Source organism: Entelurus aequoreus, linkage group LG28, assembly GCF_033978785.1.
Source record: "Entelurus aequoreus isolate RoL-2023_Sb linkage group LG28, RoL_Eaeq_v1.1, whole genome shotgun sequence".
Taxonomy (NCBI): Eukaryota; Metazoa; Chordata; class Actinopteri; order Syngnathiformes; family Syngnathidae; genus Entelurus; species Entelurus aequoreus.
Genome location: NC_084758.1, coordinates 2,035,806 through 2,057,889, shown reverse-complemented (window position 1 = coordinate 2,057,889; position 22,084 = coordinate 2,035,806). Strand labels below are relative to the sequence as shown.

General features: G+C 33.8%; 1 protein-coding gene across 3 annotated transcripts in view; it reads right to left on the bottom strand.

The window, feature by feature from the left end:
• Positions 1–21,615, bottom strand: part of LOC133645102 (rod cGMP-specific 3',5'-cyclic phosphodiesterase subunit alpha-like) — a 121,038-nt gene extending 99,423 nt beyond the window's left edge. The window contains exons 1-4 of one of the 3 annotated variants that reach the window (XM_062039903.1): positions 21,516–21,615; positions 15,756–15,801; positions 15,475–15,638; positions 9,059–9,148 (exon numbers count right to left, since the gene is read on the bottom strand). In XM_062039903.1, coding sequence (XP_061895887.1) covers positions 9,059–9,089 — 31 coding nt within the window. In that variant the 5' untranslated portion in view covers positions 9,090–9,148; positions 15,475–15,638; positions 15,756–15,801; positions 21,516–21,615. Of the gene's footprint in view, positions 1–9,058; positions 9,149–15,474; positions 15,639–15,755; positions 15,802–21,515 lie in introns of those variants that run through there. The other 2 variants (XM_062039904.1, XM_062039905.1) reach the window with 2 other exon arrangements.
• Between the last annotated feature and the right edge of the window lie 469 nt (positions 21,616–22,084).

The following is a 22,084-nucleotide window of genomic DNA, read 5'->3' as shown; positions in this document are numbered from 1 at the left end:
ACTTAAAAGTGATCTTAAATTAGCAATTAAAACCTATTATTAGCTATACTTACTAGTATTGTGAAGTTGTTGGTCTTATAACAAACGTGTGTATTTTATTCCTCAGAAGATCTATTGCCTAAAAACAAGTTCTTCAGTCTCACTCAAAATGACAATTCAGGGAAGTGTGACTTGTATTAAGTTTGTTTACATATTTTGCCTAGAACTTAGAAATATATACTTGGTGAGATTGGGAGTTTTTCCCAGTACACCCTATAAAATAAGTTATTTGTTCTCCTTTCTCTTTGATTGTCCAATAATTCTAAATTGATTTGTTGTGAGTTTTTCTGGCCTGCATGCACCCCTTGCTTTAAATAAGGAAAAGATTCTGTTTGCTGGTCGCTCCCCTTCCGCTACGTGGCCAAGATGGCGACTCTTTCCACCCCAGCACGCTTGAACTCTGCGCTTTGCCTTACTTCTCAGTGTGAACACACTTATGCACTCAAAAGACTCAAGTGCAAGTATGTAAATGCATGAAATGAGACAATCTTTGGTTCTCTTCAATCAGCTTTAAGGAGAATATTAGCTTTAATGCCAAATGCCTTAATAAAGACATGACTGTACTATATGTGTGTGCTGTAGGACCTGTAGTGATGCTTGCTTAGTCAATAAATGAGTCTTTGTTCAACAATCATCACCCTTGATTCCTTCACACACCCACGCCATCCTTCTACCTACAGTGGTGGTCAAAAGTGTACATACACAGAACATCATGTCATGGCTGTCTTGACTTTACAATCATTTCTTATTTTGTTGTGATGTAGTGATTGGAGCACATACTTGTTGCTCACAAAAAACTTTCATGAAGTTTGCTTCTTTTATGAATTTATTATGGGGCTACTGAAAATATGCTGGGTCAAAAGTATACATACAGCAATGTTAATATTTGCTTACATGTCCCTTGGAAAGTTGACCTGCAATAAGGCGCTTTTGGTAGCCATCCACAAGCTTCTGCTTGACCACTTGACCACTAAATTGCTGCAGTTCAGCTAAATGTGTTGCTTTTCTGACATGGACTTGTTTCTTCAGCATTTTCCACACCTTTAAAGGCCTACTGAAAGCCACTACTAGCGACCACGCAGTCTGATAGTTTATATATCAATGATGAAATCTTAACATTGCAACACATGCCAATACGGCCGGGTTAACTTATAAAGTGACACTTTAAAATTCCCGGGAAATATCCGGCTGAAACATCGCGGTATGATGACGTATGCGCGTGACGAAGTCCGAGTAACGGAAGTTATGGTACCCCGTAGAATCCTATACAAAAAGCTCTGTTTTCATTTCATAATTCCACAGTATTCTGGACATCTTTTGCAATTTTTTTAATGAACAATGAAGGCTGCAAAGAAGACAGTTGTAGGTGGGATCAGTGTATTAGCAGCGGACTACAGCAACACAACCAGGAGGACTTTGTTGGAGCGCTAGCCGCCGACTTCACCTTGACTTCCTACGTCTCCGGGCCGCCAAACTTATCGGGTGAAGTCCTTCGTCCTTCTGCCGATCGCTGGAACGCAGGTGAGCACGGGTGTTGATGAGCAAATGAGGGCTGGCTGGCGTAGGTGGAGAGCTAATGTTTTTAGCATAGCTCTGTGCAGTCTGGTTGCTAAGTTAGCTTCAATGGCGTCGTTAGCACAGCATTGTTAACCTTCGCCAGCCTGGAAAGCATTAACCGCGTATTTACATGTCCACGGTTTAATAGTATTGTTGATTTTCTATCTATACTTCCCGTCAGGGGTTTATTTCTTTTGTTTCTATATGCAGTTAAAGCACGATGCTATCACGTTAGCTCGTAGCTAAAGCATTTCGCCGATGTATTGTCGTGGAGATAAAAGGCACTGAATGTCCATTTCGTGTTCTGGACTCTCATTTTCAAGAGGATATAGTATCCCAGGTGGTTTAAAATACAAATCTGTGATCTACAATAGAAAAAGGAGAGAGTGTGGAATCCAATGAGCCAGCTTGTACCTAAGTTACGGTCAGAGCGAAAAAAGATACGTCCATCACTGTCTCTCAAGTCCTTCACTGTAACGTTCCTCATCTACGAATCTTTCATCCTCGCTCAAATTAATGGTGTAATCGTCACTTTCTCGCTCAGAATCTCTCTGGCTCCATTGTAAACAACGGGGAATTGTGAGGAATACTAGCTCCTGTGACGTCACGCTACTTCCGCTACAGGCAAGGCTTTTTTTTACCAGCGAGCAAAAGTTGCGAACTTTATCGTCGATTTTCTTTACTAAATCCTTTCAGCAAAAATATGGCAATATCGCGAAATGATCAAGTATGACACATAGAATGGATCTGCTATTCCCGTTTAAATAAAAAAAATCATTTCAGTAGGCCTTTAAGTCAGGACTTTGGGAAGGCCATTCTAAAACCTTCATTCTAGCCTGATTTAGCCATTCCTTTACCACTGTTTTTACCACTAAAAACCAGACTCACCAACATCAGCATCAAGGAGGGTGACTCCCTCATTACAGACAAAATGGAGGTAGTAAGCAGACTTAACATCTTTTTCACCAGCATAGCCGCAACTCTTGTCAACAAGCTGTCCCACCACTCTGGTCGCTTTGGTGTAGAACACATTAAAGCCTTCTACAGAAAGCTCGGAGTATCCAACAACGATTTCAAATTTCAAATTAAAGGCCTCACCTTTTCTCCTCCAAACATATTGCTGGGTATTGTGGTATGTAGGTTTTAGAATGGCCTTCCCAAAGTCCTGACTTAAAGTCCTACTGAAAGCCACTACTAGCGACCACGCAGTCTGATAGTTTATATATCAATGATGACATCTTAACATTGCAACACATGCCAATACGGCCGGGTTAACTTATAAAGTGACTTTTAAAATTCCCGCCACACTTCCGGTTGAAAAACTCCTTTGGATATGATTTATGCGTGTGACGTCACAAAAGCAACGGAAGTGGTTGGACCCCATCGGACCCGATAGAAAAGCCTCTTGTTTTCTTCGACAAAATTCCACAGTATTCTGGACATCTGTGTTGGTGAATCTTTTGAGACTGCAAAGAAGAACGTTGTAGGTGGGATGGATCGGTGTCTTAGCGGCTAAGTACAATACTGTAATATCTGTGATATTTGCATTAGTGTACTGTGTCTTTAAGGGTTTGGGGAATGCGCATGCGCGAGTGAGTTGGCGGAGAACTTGAGTGTGTGAGCGTGAGTTGTGGCTAACAGCAGCTCGTGTATGTGTGTGCGTTACTTTTTGAACTACAACCAGTTACCGCTTGTTAATAAAGCGATTGAGCAATTTGTTTAATGGACACTGGAGACTGCAAATAAGAAAGTTGTAGGTGCGATCGGTGGAGCGGCGGACTACAGCAACACCAACACCAGGAGGTTGTGTTGTGTTTTGAGCAGGATAGCAGACGCACTACAGTGAGTACAGCTTTGGCTTCCAAACATTTGATGGCTTGCCCGTACGTGCGTGTCGATATGTGCATGTGACGTACGTAACTTTGGGGAAATATATGTTTCTTGCCGACTCTGATGGCGGCCGGGGTGTCGTCAAAAGCGTACAACGCCCGCCGCCGCATCTAAGTTAGCTACGCAGCTAGGTTAGCTTCTGTTTTTTTAGCTTCGCCAAGCGGAATATTATTAATCGTGTATTTACATGTTCATGGTTTAATAGTATTATTGATCTTCTGTCTATCCATCCAGTCAGGGTTTTTTTTAAATTTAGTTTCTATCTGCATTTGAGACTGCTGCTATCATGTTGGCTACGCAGCTAGGTTAGCTTCTGTTTTTTTAGCTTCGCCAAGCGGAATATTATTAATCGTGTATTTACATGTTCATGGTTTAATAGTATTATTGATCTTCTGTCTATCCATCCAGTCAGGTTTTTTTTTAATTTAGTTTCTATCTGCATTTGAGACTGATGCTATAACGTTGGCTACGTAGCTAGGTTAGCTTCTATTTTTTTAGCTTCGCAAAGCTGAATTATTAATCGTGTATTTACATGTTCAGTCACTGTGAATGTCCATTTCGCGTTCTCGACTCTCATTTTCAAGAGGATATAGTATCTGAGGTGGTTTAAAATACAAATCTGTGATCCACAATAGAAAAAGGAGAGTGTGGAATCCAATGAGCCAGCTTGTACCTAAGTTACGGTCAGAGTGAAAAAAGATACGTCCATCACTGCCTCTCAAGTCCTTCACTGTAACGTTCCTCATCTACGAATCTTTCATCCTCGCTCAAATTAATGGTGTAATCGTCACTTTCTCGCTCAGAATCTCTCTGGCTCCATTGTAAACAACGGGGAATTGTGAGGAATACTAGCTCCTGTGACGTCACGCTACTTCCGCTACAGGCAAGACTTTTTTTTTATCAGCGAGCAAAAGTTGCGAACTTTATCGTCGATTTTCTCTACTAAATCCTTTCAGCAAAAATATGGCAATATCGCGAAATGATCAAGTATGACACATAGAATGGATCTGCTATTCCCGTTTAAATAAAAAAATTTAATTCTGCTGAAATGATTTTTTTTTATTTAAACGGGAATAGCAGATCCATTCTATGTGTCGTACTTGATCATTTCGCTTTGCCCGACATTTTTAATTCTAAGAGAGACAAAACTCAAAAAGAATTTGAAAATCCAAGAAAATATTATAAAGACTTGGTCTTCACTTGTTTAAATAAATTCATACATTTTTTTACTTTGCTTCTTATAACTTTCAGAAAGACAATTTTAGAGAAAAAATACAACCTTAAAAATGATTTTAGGATTTTTAAACACATACCTTTTTACCTTTTAAATTCCTTCCTCTTCTTTCCTGACAATTTAAATCAATGTTCAAGTAATGTTTTTTTTTTTAAATTGTAAAGAATAATAAATAAATTTTAATTTAATTCTTCATTTTAGCTTCTGTTTTTTCGAAGAAGAGTATTTGTGAAATATTTCTTCAAACTTATTATGATTAAAATTCAAAAAAATTATTCTGGCAAATCTAGAAAATCTGTAGAATCAAATTTAAATCTTATTTCAAAGTATTTTTAATTTATTTAAAAATTTTTGTTCTGGAAAATCTAGAAGAAATAATGATGTGTCTTGGTTAGAAATATAGCTTGGTCGAATTTGTTATATATTCTAACAAAGTGCAGATTGGATTTTAACCTATTTAAAACATTTTCATCAAAATTCTAAAATTAATCTTAATCAGGAAAAATTACTAATGATGTTCCATAAATTCTTTTTTTAAGTTTTTCTCTTCTTTTTTTCGGTTGAATTTTGAATTTTAAAGAGTTAAATTGAAGATAAACTATGTTTCAAAATGTAATTGTCATTTTTTTCGTGTTTTCTCCTCTTTTAAACTGTTCAATTAAGTGTAAATATCATTAATTATTAATAATAACATAGAGTTAAAGGTAAATTGAGCAAATTGGCTATTTCTGGCAATTTATTGAAGTGTGTATCAAACTGGTAGCCCTTCGCATTAATCACTACCCAAGAAGTAGCTCTTGCTTTCAAAAAGGTTGGTGACCCCTGCTTTAGAGGTTTTAATGGCCCACATGTGGCTCGCGAGCCCAGGTCTGCACTACTTTGTATTAGAAGTGCATGTGCATGTACGAGCCAGTCTGCCCCACAACAGAAGGAACTTACTGACTACAACTTTGGGTACATTTCCACAATAAATGGTTATGTCCGCTGACGTCCCGCTTGGGAAGTTTAAAGGAAGGTAAGACTGTTCCATACATATCTCTGCCTTGCCTCCAGGCTTCTAGACTTATGCAGATCCCAAATACACAAAACAGGCACCAAGGGGTGTTTGTTTTTCATAACGGGGCCTCTTTACGACGTGCATGTTCCCGGCACGCACCTCGTTGGAATGTTTGCACAGCGTCAGAAGCGTGTGTGTGGACACGCAGATTCTATTCAGTTTGTCAAGTATGAAGCCGGGTCCGCCCTTGCCGGATGAAAGAATGGTGTCTGCCATCCCAGCCACAAAATGGGTTTGAACAAGACTTTCTCTACAAGCACAGTCTTAAAGTGACATTGTCCCTCTGTTCACATTTCTATTAAAAGCGAGTGTTAATAATCTTTACTGAAGACAAATTGTTTGATGTTTAGAGTGGTGGAAACCCATCGCTCCTAAATGTCATGATCCTATAAGGCAGGGGTGTCAAACCAGTTTTCATTTAGGGCCACATCACAGTCATGGCTCCCTCAGAGGGCCGTTTGTAACACTAACTAATATACAAATACAAACATATAAGGATTCACCTCATGAAATTATTACACAATGGCCATTTGCATTTATTACATACACATATATTTATATATACACACATATATATACACTACCGTTCAAAAGTTTGGGGTCACATTAAAATGTCCTTATTTTTCAATGAAGATAACTTTAAACTAGTCTTAACTTTAAAGAAGTACACTCTATACATTGCTAATGTGCTAAATGACTATTCTAGCTGCAAATGTCTGCTTTTTGGTGCAATATCTACATAGGTGTATAGAGGCCCATTTCCAGCAACTATCACTCCAGTGTTCTAATGGTACAATGTGTTTGCTCATTGGCTCAGAAGGCTAATTGATGATTAGAAAACCCTTGTGCAATCATGTTCACACATCTGAAAACACTTTAGCTCGTTACAGAAGCTACAAAACTGACCTTCCTTTGAGCAGATTGAGTTTCTGGAGCATCACATTTGTGGGGTCAATAAAACGCTCAAAATGGCCAGAAAAAGAGAACTTTCATCTGAAACTCGACAGTCTATTCTTGTTCTTAGAAATGAAGGCTATTCCACTAAATTGTTTGGGTGACCCCAAACTTTTGAACGGTAGTGTGTATATATATATATATATATATATATATATATATATATATATATATATATATATATATATATATATATATATATATATATATATATATAAATGTGCATTGTGTTCTGCGTCCTGATTGGCTAAGGGTCTGTAGACCACTGTCAATCAGTCTTCTCCATGTCATGTGTCCTGTACAGTACAGAATGTCTTCAGCTTGCCTAAATTTACAAAATGGTTTGATGCGAGCAGTGTGGCTCTTTATTGCTGTACGTTGGTTTAAAAGAGGTTTTGATTTTTGGTTTCATTCTTTAATACAGTAGTGGACTGTACTTTTTTTTAGTTTTTTTAATACACAAAGGTTCGAACTTTGAGAGTGTTTAAACGAGAGGAATGTGAGAAAATGTTCATGCCTGTCTGAGAAAAGTTTATAAAGGGTGTGGTTAGGGATTTTACAGCCTTAGAACATATATAAGGAACGAAAAAACTTATACTGTACAGTACTGTAAACGAAAAAACATATAGGCTTAGGGAAAAAAATATATAATGAACGAAAACACAAAAATCTACCTCTACGACACGGATTTCACTTAAAGCTGGTGTTTTTTGGAACGTAACCCCCGCGTTAAACAAGGGAACACTGTATATACCGTAATTTCCGGACTATAAGCCGCACCTGACTATAAGCCGCACCAGCTAAATTTAGGGGAAAATACAGATTGCTCCATATATAAGCCGCACCAGACTATAAGCCGCAGGGTTTTGATGTGTAATTAGCGTAGTATATAGGGGTTCCTGCTACCACGGAGGGGATTGTCGGGACAGAGATGACTGTTTGGGAACGCAAAGCGTCCCATTTATTAACTATAAATCTTTCAATCATTCAATCAAACTTTCACATCTTTGACATGGCGAACAGCATTCGTGCAGAGTACAAATAATACAACGGTGCAAAGTAATACAAAGTGCTCGCCTGTACGTTATCAAAATAACCAGCCTACCGGTATATGAAAAGTCAGTCTTTAATCATTGTGTCATCGTCTTCCTCCTGCGTACTAAAACCACCGAAATCCTCTTCGTCGGTGTCGGAGAAGAACAGGCTATATATAAGCCGCACCCTTGTATAAGCCGCAGGGACCAGAACGAGGGGAAAAAGTAGCGGCTTATAGTCCGGAAATTACGGTATATATATATTTATTTATTTTTTGTATTTTTTTTTGGTCTTTTTTAGTAATTTTTTTTACGTACACTGTAAAAAAATAAAATACAAATCTGTCGATTTTATAGTAAAGAACTGATTTTTTTTTTTTTTTTTTTTTTACAGCATAATGCTGTACTACAAATGGGGAAAAAAACAGTACCTCTCTTGCAGCAAAAAAAAACTGCCAGCTCACTATAACATTTATTGTGGTTTTTACAGCGTATTATATGTAAATGGAAAGTCACTACCAAAGTTGTTTTTTTTTACATTAAAATAATGTCAAATAAAGCTGCTATTTTTTATTTTTTAGTTTGTTTTTGCCATAACATCTACGGTTATATCTGTAAATGGGAAAAGTTTTTTCATGGTAAAAAAAAAAGAAAAAAAAAAAAGGCAGATTTTTCATTTACAGTAAAATGCTGGGGAAAAAAACCACTGTAAAATGTACGGTCAAAAACTGGCAGGAATTTACTGTTATATCTATTGTCATTTTTACAGCGTACAATAACTTGCTTTCAAATCAAAAGTCAAGCAGATATTGAGGTATTTTATTTTATTTCAACAAGAAAATGTGAGCAATGTATAATAATATAATATTATTAGATCATATTTAGGTTTAAAATATATGCAATTGCATGCAGTATAGTGTATGTATTTATTTTTTTTGTCAAGCAAAAGTACTTTATTGACGCATATTAATTTCAGGCTATTGTGGGCCATATAAAACAAGAATGTGTCAATTTTAAGTGTATTTTTTTATGTGTAACTCTATGTCCTATGAGCACTTTGTGGACAGGCGTTGAAAATGGGCGTTTTCTTTGCTATAACCCTTAAGGCAGTGCATCTGGTTTGTCCAATGTAACTGTGGTGTCCATATCAAATGAATCAATCATTTGAAAAAATGATGTTACGGGCCAGATTGGCTCCTGGGATTTGAGTGGGACTCTTGTGCCATAAAGGATGAAAAGAGCAAAACAACAAAAAGGGTGCACAGGTGTAATTGGGGTGGTGTCAGTACTTACTGCGAGCACGACTGAGAATGCGTGTGGACATTGTAGAAGTTGTTTTGTCAAGTTGCCGCACAGGTTTTTCCTGCACACGTTTGCTGATGTCTGCAGGGAGACAAACATGTACAGTATTCTAATGTTTGTAACTGTGATAACTGTGCGCAGGGAATAAAAGAACAGGCATGTCAGCTACACCACTTAATACTCAAGGGGGAACTGAACTTTTGGGGTAATTGTGTCTTATCATTCACAACTATTATGTAAGACAAGAACATGTATGTTTTTCTTTGTTTTATACATTCTAAATTGTAAATGAACATTGGTAAAAGTCAGCTAACAACAGATCTAAAGGGAGCCGCTCAATTCCGCCTATAAACCGCTCTAAAAAAGTCAATCAAGACTTTATATACATGATGTAAGTATATATGTAGTATCTAGTAACATTCATAATAACATGTCATATATACATGATGTAAGTATATATGTAGTATCTAGTAACATTCATAATAACATGTCATATATACATGATGTAAGTATATATGTCATGTGGTAACATTCATAATAACATGTAATATATACATGATGTAAGTATATATGTCATGTGGTAACATTCATAATAACATGTAATATATACATGATGTAAGTATATATGTCATGTAGTAACATTCATAATAATATGTAATATATACATGATGTAAGTATATATGTAGTATCTAGTAACATTCATAATAACATGTCATATATACATGATGTAAGTATATATGTCATGTAGTAACATTCATAATAACATGTCATATGTACATGATGTAAGTATATATGTCATGTAGTAACATTCATAATAACATGTAATATATACATGATGTAAGTATATATGTCATGTAGTGACATTCATAATAACATGTAATATATACATGATGTAAGTATATATGTCATGTAGTAACATTCATAATAACATGTCATATATACATGATGTAAGTATATATGTCATGTAGTAACATTCATAATAACATGTCATATATACATGATGTAAGTATATATGTCATGTAGTAACATTCATAATAACATGTAATATATACATGATGTAAGTATATATGTCATGTAGTAACATTCATAATAACATGTAATATACACATGATGTAAGTATATATGTAGTAACATTCATAATAACATGTAATATATACATGATGTAAGTATATATGTCATGTAGTAACATTCATAATAACATGTATTATATACATGATGTAAGTATATATGTCATGTAGTAACATTCATAATAACATGTAATATACACATGATGTAAGTATATATGTCCTGTAGTAACATTCATAATAACATGTAATAAATACATGATGTAAGTATATATGTCATGTAGTAACATTCATAATAACATGTAATATATACATGATGTAAGTATATATGTAGTATCTAGTAAATTTCATAATAATATGTCATATATACATGATGTAAGTATATATGTCATGTAGTCACATTCATAATAACATGTAATATATCCATGATGTAAGTATACCGGTATATGTCATGTAGTAACATTCATAATAACATGTAATATATACATGATGTAAGTATATATGTCATGTAGTAACATTCATAATAACATGTAATATATACATGATGTAAGTATATATGTCATGTAGTAACATTCATAATAACATGTAATATACACATGATGTAAGTATATATGTCCTGTAGTAGCATTCATAATAACATGTAATATATACATGATGTAAGTATATATGTCATGTAGTAACATTCATAATAACATGTAATATATACATGATGTAAGTATATAAGTCATGTAGTAACATTCATAATAACATGTAATATATACAAGATGTAAGTATATATGTAGTATCTAGTAACATTCATAATAATATATAATGTATACATGATGTAAGTATATAAAACATGTAGTAACATTCATAATAACATGTAATATGTACATGATGTAAGTATATATGTCATGTAGTAGCATTCATAATAACATGTGATATATACATGATGTAAGTATATATGTCATGTAGTAACATTCATAATAACATGTAATATATACATGATGTAAGTATATATGTCATGTAGTAACATTCATAATAACATGTAATATATACATGATGTAAGTATATATGTCATGTAGTAACATTCATAATAACATGTAATATATACATGATGTAAGTATATATGTCATGTAGTAACATTCATAATAACATGTAATATATACATGATGTAAGTATATATGTCATGTAGTAACATTCATAATAACATGTATTATATACATGATGTAAGTATATATGTCATGTAGTAACATTCATAATAACATGGGAATTGTATGTGTTTTGCTCATTTAAGCATGCGGTGGCATATTAATCACAATTTTTTTTCAACAACAACAAACCTACCAATCATGGCAGACTTCATGAGAGACAACAAAGATTACTTTGGGACAAATGATGATCCAGAAACTTTGATTTTTGAGCCTGAATATAAGGAGGATGACCTACAAGTTTTACAAGCTGTGTGCTAAACAGATGCAGCTGTAGTGAAACACTAAGCATCATGTAGCAGTATTGCTAAGTGCTAAACAAGATATACAAACCCCATTTTGAAAATTCCTAGCGCCAACACTGCTGTCAACACAGGAGAAAAAATGCTTTATTTAAATAAATACGTTATTTATAAGGCAAGTTGGAGTATCATCGGCAAATTGCCCGCCTTGGCACGCATATATGTGTCCTCTTTTGGGGATTTCACAATATGGTCAGCCTACAATATAGCAACATAAGCTAGTTAGCTCTAAAAGTAGTTCCTCTGCGTTAGCGCTTATAATAACAATATTGCTAATATTTGGTTCAAATTGGGGTCACAAGGAGGAAATGGGTCACTGCTGGAGGTTTTTAAAGGCAATACAATAGTTTCATTAGATCAGGGGTGTCCAAACTTTTTCCACTGAGGGCCGCACATTGAAAAATCAAAGCTAGCAGGGGCCATTTTGATATTTTGTATTTTAAAAACCAATACAATATATGTATAAAAAATATACATTTAGGCTTCCACTCAGGCTTGATCGCGGGGACCCCAAAGGGTTTTGGTCCAAAAAATAGAAAAAATGTGTCATTATTCAGTATTATTATTTGTGTTATTATTCAAGTTTTTAAATCTCTAGATCTGGGGTCACCAACCTTTTTGAAAGCAAGAGCTACTTCTTGGGTAGTGATTAATGCGAAGGGCTACCAGTTTGATACACACTTAAAAAAATTGCCAGAAATAGCCAATTTGCTCAATTTACCTTTAACTCTATGTTATTATTAATAATTCATGATATTTACACTTAATTAAACGGTTTAAAAGAGGAGAAAACACGAAAAAAATGACAATTAAATTTTGAAACAGTTTATTTTCAATTTCGACTCTTTAAAATTCAAAATTCAACCAAAAAATAGGGGAAAAACTAGCTAATTCGAATCTTTTTATGGAACATCATTAGTAATTTTTCCTGATTAAGATTAATTTTAGAATTTTGATGACATGTTTGAAATAGGTTAAAATCCAATCTACACTTTGTTAGAATATATAACAAATTGGACCAAGCTATATTTCTAACAAAGACAAATCATTATTTCTTCTAGATTTTCCAGAACAAAAATTTTAAAAGAAATTCAAAAGACTTTGTTATAAGATTTAAATTTGATTCTACAGATTTTCTACATTTGCCAGAATAATTTTTTTGAATTTTAATCATAATAAGTTTGAAGAAATATTTCACAAATATTCTTTGTCGAAAAAACAGAAGCTAAAATGAAGACTTAAATTAAAATGTATTTATTATTCTTTACAATAAAAAAAATAAATGTACTTGAACATTGATTTAAATTGTCAGGAAAGAAGAGGAAGGAATTTAAAAGGTAAAAAGGTATATGTGTTTAAAAATCCTAAAATAATTTTTAAGGTTGTATTTTTTCTCTAAAATTGTCTTTCTGAAAGTTATAAGAAGCAAAGTAAAAAAAATTATGAATTTATTTAAACAAGTGAAGACCAAGTCTTTAAAATATTTTCTTGGATTTTCAAATTCTATTTGAGTTTTGTCTCTCTTAGAATTAAAAATGTCGAGCAAAGCGAGACCAGCTTGCTAGTAAATAAATACAATTTAAAAAATAGAGGCAGCTCACTGGTAAGTGCTGCTATTTGAGCTATTTTTAGAACAGGCCAGCGGGCTACTCATCTGGTCCTTACGGGCTACCTGGTGCCCGCGGGCACCGCGTTGGTGACCCCTGCTCTAGATCAACATTAGGTCTATCTGTCAATATAACATTTTTTTAAGATTTAAATTGTATGCTCTTTTTGTCCAAGAAAACCCTTTTTTTAATGAAAAAAAAACACAAAATATGCAATATTTTCACCCAATAAAATTTTTAAGTGGGATATTTGAGATTGTGTAATAATTGGAGCCTTAAAAAGGTCAATAACTCATAACACCATTGATTGTAATTCATTATTATTTTTTGAGCAATGACACTTAAAAACTAATCACACTAAAATTGTAGGGGATCCAAAAGGGTCCTACTCATTAAAGTGTTAAAAAATAAATGATATATATATTTTTTTTACTGTTTACTTTTGAAGGCCTACTGAAATTATTTTTTTTTATTTAAACGGGGATAGCAGATCCATTCTATGTGTCGTACTTGATCATTTTGCGATATTGCCATATTTTTGCTGAAAGGATTTAGTAGAGAACAACGTCGATAAAGTTTGCAACTTTTGGTCTCTGATAAAAAAAAAACCTTGCCCCTACCGGAAGTAGCGTGACGTTGTCAGTTGTTCACTCCCTCATATTTTCCTATTGTTTTCAACGCAGCTAGAGCTATTCGGACCGTGAAAGTGACGATTACCCCATTAATTTGAGCGAGGATGAAAGATTTGTGGATGAGGAACGTGAGAGTGACGGACTAGAATGCAGTGAGATACATATTTTTTTCCGCTCTGACCGTAACTTAGGTACAAGCTGACTCATTGGATTCCACACTCTCTCCTTTTTCTATTGTGGATCACGGATTTGTATTTTAAACCACCTCGGATACTATATCCTCTTGAAAATGAGAGTCGAGAATGCGAAATGGACATTCAGTGCCTTTTATCTCCACGACAATACATCGACGAAGCTCTTTAGCATCTTTAGCATGAGCTAACGTGATAGCATCTGTCTCAAATGCAGATAGAAACAAAATAAATTAAAGCTGCAAGCAGCGTTGGTCGGGTCCGCTTTTTGGCAGGTGCTAGTCCTAGGTGTCCCAATACTTTTGTCCAGTGGTAGTCCTGAGTGAGACCTACATAGAGGTTTTTGTTTCGTGTCTCTACGATATTCGTTCTGGGAGTTAGAGGAAGTTGTGTCTGAGTTCACATTGTCATTATAGGGTATTGTGTGTAGAATTTTGAGGACAAAGAAGGAATAATTGCATTTTCGTTGTCATTTTTGGCACCGGAGCAACTTTAGTGCTGCGGGTCTTTGAAGGCTCGTAAAATCAAAACGGTAGCACTTATCAAAAATCCGTACAGAACGTTTAATCAGAAGGGTTCAATCTCTCTCCTGTAGCAGTTTGAAGCCGAAACGACAAACGCGCTCAGAGGAGATAACGTTTGATGTTTGGTGACCGGAAGTTACAAGCAGTTTTGTCTGAGTTTTCCTCGGAGGAGCAGTATTTTCTCTGTTTTTTTCAAAAATTATGTAGAGCACAATTTTGAGTTTTGGGGTTCGTTTTTTTTTTTTAGATTGCAATTTCCACCAGTCCCGATGTGTGTAAGAAGTTTGGTGAGTTTTGAAGTATTTTAAAGGGGTCAAATTACAGCTCAAAAATCAAAAATGAGTGTTTTTAGTCATTTTTTGTCTTGAAGGGGAAATTGCCAACTTCCTGTTGGTTTTCGCCCGAAGATGTGAAATTATGAATTGTAGGTCTAAGTGAGACCTACATACAGGTTTTTGTTTCATGTCTCTACGACCTTCCTAGTGGGAGTTAGAGGCAGTTTTCTTCCTAGGGGGCGCCAGAGCGCAATTTTGATTTTTGGTGAGTTTTGAAGCATGTTAAGGGGGGCAAAGTAGTGCGCAACGGTGCGGAAGAATAATAATAAAACCTTACAAAAACAATAGGTTCCTTTGTAACCAGTACAAAGTACAGGGTACAGGGCGGACCCTAATAAATCCCTGACTGGAAGGATAGACAGAAGATCGACAATACTATTAACCCATGTACATGTAACTACACGGTTAATAGATCTCAGCCTGGCAAAGCTTAACAATGCTGTTGCTAACGACGCTAAGGCTAACTTGGCAACCGGAGCTCACAGAGCTATGATAAAAATATTAGCGCTCCACCTACGCCAGCCAGCCCTCATCGGCTTTGCTCAGCAACACCCGTGCTCACCTGCGTTCCAGCGATTGACGGCGCGACGAAGGACTTCACCAGATCATCCGGGCGGTGGGTCTGCTAGCATCGGCTAGGCGTCTGCTAGCATCGGCTAGGCGTCTGCTATCCGAGTAAGTGGTCCTTGTGTTGCTACAGCCACCTACAACGTTCTTCTTTGCAGCCTCCATTGTTCATGAAACAAATTGCAAAAGATTCACCAACACAGATGTCCAGAATACTGTGGAATTATGAAATGAAAACAGAGCTTTTTTGTATTGTATTCAATGGAGAAGGCATACCTCTGTTCCTCGGGCTACGTCACGCGCGTGCGTCATCCTTCGAAGGCTTTTTCAAGCGGAAGTGTGGCGGGAAATGTAAAATGTCACTTTATAAGTTAACCCGGCCGTATTGGCATGTGTTGCAATGTTAAGATGTCATCATTGATATATAAACTATCAGACTGCGTGGTCGCTAGTAGTGGCTTTCAGTAGGCCTTTAACACAATAATCTCCAGATCAACTTCAGGTCTATCTGTCAATTATAAGTTTTATTGTTGTTTATGTTTTTTGTTTGTTCGTTTTAAGCCCTCCTTTAAAAAAAACAGCTCGTTTTTTTACATGGCAAACACAAAATATGCAACATTTTCCCCCCAAAATATCTCAAAATATTTAATGTGACGTAATTGAAGCCTTGAATAGGTCATTTATTCATAATGACATTGATTTTGATTCATTATTGTTTTTGAAGGAAAGAAACAGCCTACATGGCAGCTTTGTGTGATTAGAGTAAACATTGCTACATTTTCTTGTTACATTTCACTTGTTTGCTCTTTCAATACCACTTTTAATGCTTTTTGTTTTTTTCAATTGTATTTTTAAAATGTGCCGTGGGGCCGTTAAAAAATGACCCGCGGGCCGCACTTTGGACACCCCTGCATTAGATGCTTTGTTAGCCATTATGTACTTTTATATCGCATTCAAAAAATAGTGTAGTTTGTATTGTACACAAGTGTTAGATCTAACTAATCCTAAACTAAACACTATATACACAAATGGTGTAGTTTGTATTGTACACACGTGTTAATCTAACTAATCCTAAACTAAATACTATATACACAAATAGTGTAGTTTGTATTGTACACAAGTGTTAATCTAACTAATCCTAAACTAAATACACAAATGGTGTAGTTTGTATTGTACACAAGTGTTAATCTAACTAATCCTAAACTAAACACTATATACACAAATGGTGTAGTTGGTATTGTACACAAGTGTTAATCTAACTAATCCTAAACTAAATACTATATACACAAATAGTGTAGTTTGTATTGTACACACGTGTTGATCTAACTAATCCTAAACTAAATATTATATACACAAATAGTGTAGTTTGTATTGTACACAAGTGTTAATCTAACTAATCCTAAACTAAATACACAAATGGTGTAGTTTGTATTGTACACAAGTGTTAATCTAACTAATCCTAAACTAAACACTATATACACAAATGGTGTAGTTGGTATTGTACACAAGTGTTAATCTAACTAATCCTAAACTAAATACTATATACACAAATAGTGTAGTTTGTATTGTACACAAGTGTTAGATCTAACTAATCCTAAACTAAACACTATATACACAAATGGTGTAGTTTGTATTGTACACACGTGTTAATCTAACTAATCCTAAACTAAATACACAAATGGTGTAGTTTGTATTGTACACACGTGTTAATCTAACTAATCCTAAACTAAATACACAAATGGTGTAGTTTGTATTGTACACAAGTGTTAATCTAACTAATCCTAAACTAAATACTATATACACAAATGGTGTAGTTTGTATTGTACACACGTGTTAATCTAACTAATCCTAAACTAAATACAAAAATGGTGTAGTTTGTATTGTACACAAGTGTTAATCTAACTCAGGGGTCACCAACGCGGTGCCCACGGGCACCAGGTAGCCCGTAAGGACCAGATGAGTAGCCCGCTGGCCTGTTCTAAAAATAGCTCAAATAGCAGCACTTACCAGTGAGCTGCCTCTATTTTTTAAATTGTATTTATTTACTAGCAAGCTGGTCTCACTTTGCCCGACATTTGTAATTCTAAGAGAGACAAAACTCAAATAGAATTTGAAAATCCAAGAAAATATTTTAAAGACTTTGTCTTCACTTGTTTAAATAAATTCATTATTTTTTTTACTTTGCTTCTCATAACTTTCAGAAAGACAATTTTAGAGAAAAAATACAACCTTAAAAATGATTGTAGGATTTTTAAACACATATACCTTTTTACCTTTTGAATTCCTTCCTTTTTTATTGTAAAAAATAATAAATACATTTTAATTTAATTCTTCATTTTAGCTTCTGTTTTTTCGACGAAGAATATTTGTGAAATATTTCTTCAAACTTATTATGATTAAAATTCAAAAACATTATTCTGGCAAATCTAGAAAATCTGTAGAATCAAATTTAAATCTTATTTCAAAGTCTTTTGAATTTCTTTTAAAAATTTTGTTCTGGAAAATCTAGAAGAAATAATGATTTGTCTTTGTTAGAAATATAGCTTGGTCCAATTTGTTATATATTCTAACAAAGTGTAGATTGGATTTTAACCTATTTAAAACATGTCATCAAAATTCTAAAATTAATCTTAATCAGGAAAAATTACTAATGATGCTCCATAAATTATTTTTAAAATTTGTTTCCAAAAGATTCGAATTAGCTAGTTTTTCTCTTTTTTTTTCGGTTGAATTTTGAATTTTAAAGAGTCGAAATTGAAGATAAACTATGTTTCAAAATGTAACTGTAATTTTTTTCGTGTTTTGTCCTCTTTTAAACCGTTCAATTAAGTGTAAATATCATTAATTATTAATAATAACATCGAGTTAAAGGTAAATTGAGCAAATTGGCTATTTCTGGCAATTTATTGAAGTGTGTATCAAACTGGTAGCCCTTCGCATTAATCACTACCCAAGAAGTAGCTCTTGCTTTCAAAAAGGTTGGTGACCCCTGATCTAACTAATCCTAAACTAAATACACAAATGGTGTAGTTTGTATTGTACACAAGTGTTAATCTAACTAATCCTAAACTAAATACACAAATGGTGTAGTTTGTATTGTACACAAGTGTTAATCTAACTAATCCTAAACTAAACACTATATACACAAATGGTGTAGTTTGTATTGTACACACGTGTTAATCTAACTAATCCTAAACTAAATACACAAATGGTGTAGTTTGTATTGTACACACGTGTTAATCTAACTAATCCTAAACTAAATACACAAATGGTGTAGTTTGTATTGTACACAAGTGTTAATCTAACTAATCCTAAACTAAATACACAAATGGTGTAGTTTGTATTGTACACAAGTGTTAGATCTAACTAATCCTAAACTAAACACTATATACACAAATGGTGTAGTTTGTATTGTACACACATGTTAATCTAACTAATCCTAAACTAAATACACAAATGGTGTAGTTTGTATTGTACACAAGTGTTAATCTAACTAATCCTAAACTAAATACACAAATGGTGTAGTTTGTATTGTACACAAGTGTTAATCTAACTAATCCTAAACTAAATACTATATACACAAATGGTGTAGTTTGTATTGTACACAAGTGTTAGATCTAACTAATCCTAAACTAAACACTATATACACAAATGGTGTAGTTTGTATTGTACACACGTGTTAATCTAACTAATCCTAAACTAAATACACAAATTGTGTAGTTTGTATTGTACACAAGTGTTAATCTAACTAATCCTAAACTAAATACACAAATGGTGTAGTTTGTATTGTACACAAGTGTTAGATCTAACTAATCCTAAACTAAACACTATATACACAAATGGTGTAGTTTGTATTGTACACACGTGTTAATCTAACTAATCCTAAACTAAATACACAAATGGTGTAGTTTGTATTGTACACACGTGTTAATCTAACTAATCCTAAACTAAATACACAAATAGTGTAGTTTGTATTGTACACAAGTGTTAATCTAACTAATCCTAAACTAAATACACAAATAGTGTAGTTTGTATTGTACACAAGTGTTAATCTAACTAATCCTAAACTAAATACACAAATGGTGTAGTTTGTATTGTACACAAGTGTTAATCTAACTAATCCTAAACTAAATACACAAATGGTGTAGTTTGTATTGTACACAAGTGTTAGATCTAACTAATCCTAAACTAAACACTATATACACAAATGGTGTAGTTTGTATTGTACACACGTGTTAATCTAACTAATCCTAAACTAAATACACAAATGGTGTAGTTTGTATTGTACACAAGTGTTAATCTAACTAATCCTAAACTAAATACACAAATGGTGTAGTTTGTATTGTACACAAGTGTTAATCTAACTAATCCTAAAGTAAATACACAAATAGTGTAGTTTGTATTGTACACAAGTGTTAATCTAACTAATCCTAAACTAAATACACAAATAGTGTAGTTTGTATTGTACACAAGTGTTAATCTAACTAATCCTAAACTAAATACACAAATGGTGTAGTTTGTATTGTACACAAGTGTTAATCTAACTAATCCTAAACTAAATACACAAATGGTGTAGTTTGTATTGTACACAAGTGTTAGATCTAACTAATCCTAAACTAAACACTATATACACAAATGGTGTAGTTTGTATTGTACACACATGTTAATCTAACTAATCCTAAACTAAATACACAAATGGTGTAGTTTGTATTGTACACAAGTGTTAATCTAACTAATCCTAAACTAAATACACAAATGGTGTAGTTTGTATTGTACACAAGTGTTAATCTAACTAATCCTAAACTAAATACTATATACACAAATGGTGTAGTTTGTATTGTACACACGTGTTAGATCTAACTAATCCTAAACTAAACACTATATACACAAATGGTGTAGTTTGTATTGTACACACGTGTTAATCTAACTAATCCTAAACTAAATACACAAATTGTGTAGTTTGTATTGTACACAAGTGTTAATCTAACTAATCCTAAACTAAATACACAAATGGTGTAGTTTGTATTGTACACAAGTGTTAGATCTAACTAATCCTAAACTAAACACTATATACACAAATGGTGTAGTTTGTATTGTACACACGTGTTAATCTAACTAATCCTAAACTAAATACACAAATGGTGTAGTTTGTATTGTACACACGTGTTAATCTAACTAATCCTAAACTAAATACACAAATAGTGTAGTTTGTATTGTACACAAGTGTTAATCTAACTAATCCTAAACTAAATACACAAATAGTGTAGTTTGTATTGTACACAAGTGTTAATCTAACTAATCCTAAACTAAATACACAAATGGTGTAGTTTGTATTGTACACAAGTGTTAATCTAACTAATCCTAAACTAAATACACAAATGGTGTAGTTTGTATTGTACACAAGTGTTAGATCTAACTAATCCTAAACTAAACACTATATACACAAATGGTGTAGTTTGTATTGTACACACGTGTTAATCTAACTAATCCTAAACTAAATACACAAATGGTGTAGTTTATATTGTACACAAGTGTTAATCTAACTAATCCTAAACTAAATACACAAATGGTGTAGTTTGTATTGTACACAAGTGTTAATCTAACTAATCCTAAAGTAAATACACAAATAGTGTAGTTTGTATTGTACACAAGTGTTAATCTAACTAATCCTAAACTAAATACACAAATAGTGTAGTTTGTATTGTACACAAGTGTTAATCTAACTAATCCTAAACTAAATACACAAATGGTGTAGTTTGTATTGTACACAAGTGTTAATCTAACTAATCCTAAACTAAATACACAAATGGTGTAGTTTGTATTGTACACAAGTGTTAATCTAACTAATCCTAAACTAAATACACAAATGGTGTAGTGTTTATTGTACACACGTGTTAAATGTAACTAATCCTAAACTAAATACAAGTAGAAGTTCCCTGAGACATTTTTACTGCTCCTGCTTAAATATAAATAAAGGAGTCGACATGTCCTGATGAGAATAACTTATGTAACGAGAATAATGTCATATTTACTTACATTGTTTAACTTTTAGAGCTTTGAAGCCTTTTTAAAAGCCCGCTTTTTGCAGTTTACCAATGAAAGCAGGCGAGTCGGACCACTTAGACGTGAGCACGGTGCACCTCTCTAGATCTTCCCACCGGAAAATGTGTCCGCGCTTAAAGCCGTTCCGCCTTTTGTGTCAGCGTTAAATGGTCACAATAAACCTCTCCTGTCGATTGTTTTGAGGTACAAACATATCATGTCACTAATACACCAAATATTTGTGTTTAAGGTACAAACATATCATGTCACTAATACACCAAATATTTGTGTCTGTTACTTATGAACCGTTTACAAAAGTCACCGGCGTATGTTGAAGTATCGTTTCACAACCACGAGAGGGCAGCATTGTCTAAATAGAACGTCAAATGAGGCATTTTTCAGTATTTAGATTAAGATGTAAATTATTACATTGAATCGATTGTAAAACTAATGCATTAGAATAATAATAAATCAATAATTAATTGTTTTTAATTATTTAATTAATTATGCATCCGTGGAGGAGAGTCTCGTCGTCAAAAAGTAAAAACTATTCTTAATTGAAC